The following is a 4,925-nucleotide window of genomic DNA, read 5'->3' on the forward strand; positions in this document are numbered from 1 at the left end:
CACTACTTAGATCATACTGAGAGCTGTAAATATTTCAATAGTGCTTTCCCCTTCCATGGCAATTAGTATACAGTACTTGATTACTATAGTTGAAATAATTTATTTCGACACATTACACCCCAGGCCAAAACTTCCACGTTCAAGTAGGGAATTTCCTGTGGATGCCCCTGGTGAGTGGTGATGGCGGAGAGTCACATAACCTGAAGCCCAGGGGCCTACAATGACTTCATCTGGCCCTGTCCCACTGCAAACTCAACTTACTGATGAAAGTTAGAAATGTTTATCTGGTTGGGAAAAAAAAGCAATAAACATTTAAGCAAGAGGGAATCCCTTCATCTTGGATACATTCTGGACTGTGAGGTCCAAGGAATATTCTTATTTTGTTCACCATTTCGTTATAAGAGCCAACACTTTTCTATCTTTCCACCAACATATCTATACAACAGATTTTCAATTGCAACATTTTGGAGTTCATATAACGTATTGATTTACTTGTATTAACAGTTTTTGAAGGTAATGAAAAAGCTTTTGACACAATGGAATTTTTTTTTGTTAAAAAGTATTAATAAATAAATAATAAATAAACATTGTTTGGGGGGGGGGGGGGACTTGAATTAAAGGACATCTTCTGTACGGGGCCGCGGCAGTATGCTGTTCCATCCTCGCATGACACGGCAGCCGACACACCCCATAGAGATACATGGAGGGGCCGTTTCTGCCGTGGCTTTCTGCTGGGGACGAAACTGCAATTCCTGCAGACTGCCGCGGCCCCGTACAGAAGATTGCGGGGGCCCCAGTGCTCCGACCCCCTGCGATCTATAACTTATGCCCTATCTTTTGCATAGAGGACAAGTTGTTTTGCACTACAGATGTACTTTAAGAAAATTAAGCAGTTATGGCACTGTTTTTGTATTTTATTTATTTATGTATTATTATTTTTTTCTTTTCAAGTGTAGTTGTGCAGGATAAATAACCAGAGAAAGATATGTTGATACCAAATATGTGTATTTTTTTTATTTCTATATGTTTATTATGTCTGTTTTCTTTAAAAATAAAATAAAATAGACATTCTGTATGTGGGAAATGTGCATTTATTTTATAGAGGATTTATTATTATTATTATTATTTTGTAAATTAATTCTTTATTATTTCCACAAGAAGACTTTGACATGGGATCTTTTGATTGCACATATATTACATTGCACCACTACAAAGGTACAGTGCAATACGCATATCATCATGAAGCTGGCGTCGGCACACTTACATGACAGAACTGGAAGCCTTCACTTGTCTGAAGGTTTGTACATTCTTCATATAAGTCTTATTTGCAATAGGGGGGGGGGGGGGGTAATCTCAACTGCAACAGTAAAGAATTTTGCTACACATTAATGTTGAAACTTTAATAACCTCCAGAGAACATGTTGAAGCTCTTCATTCCTTAAGCTATATATTAAGGGGTTAAACAATGGTGTAAACACAGTGTAAAGAATCGATAAGAACTTGTTCACATTAAGGGAATCCCTCCTATATGGTACCATGTATATGACAATGAGAGGACCATAATAGGAGCAGACTGAAGCCAAATGAGAGCTGCAGGTGGAGAAGACTTTCCGTCTCCCAGTGGAGGAATGAATACCGAGGATGGTGATGGAAATACAAATATATGACCAGAGAATAAAAGAAAACGTAGAGGCCACTACAGGGATGGAGAGCACAACAACCTCCATCCTGATGATAGAAGTGTCTGAGCAGGAAAGATCCACCAGAGGAGCAAAGTCACAGAAGAAATGGTCAATGATATTTGGGCCACAGAAGTTGAGTTGACATAATAGAGTAACAGTTACTAAAACGAGTGTAAAGCTGAGTAACCAGGAGGCTAAGACCAGGGTCCGACACAACTGAAGGTTCATCATGTCTGCGTAGCGCAATGGGTTACATATGGCCAGATATCGGTCATATGACATAATCGTGAGGAGAAGAGACTCCAAGCTGCCCGAGGCTATGTAAAAGTAGAATTGAATGATACAGCCAGAGAACGACACGGAGCCACCATTTCTCAAAATGATATACAACATATTGGGGGTGATATTCGAGGTGAACAAGATTTCAGAAACTGAGAGATGCTTGAGGAAATAGAACATGGGATGTTGGAGCTGATGGCTTCTACTCACCAGAGTGACGATCAGGAAATCACCAGTTAGGGTTATCACATACGTCAGCAGGAATAACGTGAACAGTAATACACGGAAAGGTTCAGCGATCCGGAAACCCAGGAGAAAGAATTCTGTGACTATTGTTTGGTTTATGTCCATTGTTTTAACCAATAAAAACAGAAGGCAATGTGGTGTGAAGAGTTTGACGTGAAGGTTCTACAATGGTTCCACCACTTTATGGAGTCATGGCTGGAAGACGACACCAAATGTGAATAATAATAAAAAAAATAAAAAAAATAATAATAATCATTAATCATCATTGATTGTTTTTTTTTATTTTTAAACTGCATTCATAATTATGGTCAAATTTGCTCATTATTTTGGCCTCACTGGTCACTGTTGTGCACAACATCCATACAAGGCTTGTGTAACAAGGTGTCTTGAGAGCAAGTTGTCTACCACAGGATAACAATAACCCTAAGGTTACACTACAGAATTGTCATCTGGAAAAATTCTGGTTAGAGATTCTGAATGCAACCTGCACCAGGACCGCACATATGTTGCCATACCAACAGAGGGAAATGTATGCCAGGCAGATTTTGCCTGAAGAATGATCGAGATTACTCTTTCAGTGGCGGAATTTTAGCAGTAGAAACTTCACTGCAGAACTTCAGTGGTGTGAACCCGGCCTAAGTGAAGACATAAAGTGGCAATCTATGTGTATTGTTACTTTTCTTTGGTCACATATGGTTTAACATAAGAGCAGGTAAGTATGGCGGTAGACACTTAGATGTTTCCTCAAGGTTTTTGGGACTTAAAAGTTGTTACAGTCACGCTGAGCGCTCCGGGTCCCTGCTCCTCCCCGAAGCGCTCGCAGCGTTCTTTAATTCGCAGCGCTCCGGTCAGACCTGCTGACCGGGTGCGCTGCGATATTGCTCCCAGCCGGGATGTGATTCGCCATGCGGGACGCGCCCTCTCGCGATGCGCATCTCGGTCCCCGTACCTGACCCGTTCCCCGTCTGTGTTGTCCCTGTGCACACGGCCCCGCTCCTTAGGGCGCGCGCGCGCCGGGTCTCTGCTATTTAAAGGGCCAGTGCACCAATGATGGTGCCTGGTCCAATCTCCCTATTAGCTTGCACCTGTGCACTCCCTACTTATACCTCACTTCCCCTGCACTCCCTTGCCGGATCTTGTTGCCCTTGTGCCAGAGAAAGCCTTTCCTTGAGTGTTCCTAGCCTGTGTTCCAGACCTCCTGCCGTTGCCCCTGACTACGATCCTTGCTGCCTGCCCTGACCTTCTGCTACGTCCGACCTTGCTCTTGCCTTATCCCTTGTACCATGCCTATCTCAGCAGTCAGAGAGGTTGAGCCGTTGCCGGTGGATATGACCTGGTTGCTACCGCCGCTGCAAGACCATCCTGCTTTGTGGCGGGCTCTGGTGAAAACCAGTAGCTACTTAGAACCGGTCCACCGACACGGTCCACGCCAATCCCTCTCTGACACAGAGGATCCACCTCCAGCCTGCCGAATCGCGACAGTAGATCCGGCCATGGATTCCGTTGAGGTGCCGCTGTCAAGTCTTGCCGACATTTCCATGGTGATTGCCCAGCAATCCCTAATGATCACCCAACGAAATCACCAGCTGTCATACTTGACCACCGTGACACAGCAACTTCAGTCACAGATACAGCAGCTGCTGCCGCAGATACAGCAACTTCAGTCACAGACACAGCAGCTGCAACAGCAACAACCATCTCCTTCGCCGGCTCCTGCAACTCCTCCGCAGCGACCGGCCGCTCCTAACCTCCGCTTGTCCCTGCCGGACAAATTTGATGGGGACTCTAGACTCTGCCGTGGTCTCCTGCCTGGGAAGGCCCTGCCATGTGCCACACCGCTCGGAGCACCTCTCTCACAATATCCTTTGCAATCCACCCCTGTGCCTCCCGCCGAGGAGGCTATGCAAGTGGATCGGTCTCGCCTGACCCCTGAAGAGAGGACTCGCCGCAAAAAGAAAGAATTACTTCTATACTGCACTGTGCGTTACCGCACAGAACCCCTGCTCTTGAGCATGGAACTTTTTGTTTTGCCCAAATGCTCCTCTGAAGTCCTCCTCGGTCTGCCATGGCTCCAACGCCACTCCTCTACCCTTGTCTGGACCACCGGGGAGATCAAGAGCTGGGGTGCTTCTTGCCACAGAAAATGCCTCACCTCTGCTCCCAGTCCCGTCAGTCAAACCTCTGTGTCTTCCCCTTTACCTGGTCTCCCCAAGGCCTATCTGGACTATGCTGTGTCTCCTCCTCACAGCCCCCGTCCTGTTAACACTCTGCCCCGTGCCAAGCTTGACCCTCTTCCCTCCCTCCCCACCCCCACGCCTTCTTGTGTGCCCGCTGTTGATGTGGTTTCCCGGGGCTTCGCCACCATCTGGAAAAAGACTCTAAAATCCCTCATACTAGCCTCATCCCGGGTGAAGAAGCTTGCCGAAGAAAAAAGAAGAACTCCTCCTGTTTTTGTGTGGCTCTCCACCAAGTATATCCGCTTCCGTGTCCCCAGTTTTAATCTGGGACCACGTTATCTTGGACCCTTTGTAGTTGAGTGCTCAGAGGAGAGATCTTGGGAACCTGAGGACAACATCCTGGACAAAAGTCTTATCCTCAGGTTCTCAGGCTCCAAGAAGAGGGGGAGACCCAAGGGGGGGGGGGGGTACTGTTACGCTGAGAGCTCCGGGTCCCCGCTCCTCTCCGAAGCGCTCGCAGCGTTCTTTAATTCGCAGCGCT

The 4,925-nt window shown here is 46.3% G+C and overlaps 1 protein-coding gene across 1 annotated transcript; it reads right to left on the reverse strand.

Annotated features, from left to right (window-relative positions):
- Positions 1–1,385: 1,385 nt before the first annotated feature.
- Positions 1,386–2,312, reverse strand: LOC130367233 (olfactory receptor 11L1-like). The gene has a single exon (XM_056569636.1). The coding sequence runs from the start codon at positions 2,310–2,312 to the stop codon at positions 1,386–1,388; it is 927 nt and encodes a 308-aa protein (XP_056425611.1).
- Positions 2,313–4,925: the final 2,613 nt, after the last annotated feature.

The sequence above is a fragment of the Hyla sarda genome, chromosome 4 (assembly GCF_029499605.1).
Source record: "Hyla sarda isolate aHylSar1 chromosome 4, aHylSar1.hap1, whole genome shotgun sequence".
NCBI lineage: Eukaryota > Metazoa > Chordata > Amphibia > Anura > Hylidae > Hyla > Hyla sarda.

Coding starts and splice junctions, on each gene's coding strand:
- LOC130367233 (XM_056569636.1), bottom strand. CDS start 2,312: ATGGACATAAACCAAACAATAGTCACAGAATTCTTTCTCCTGGGTTTC.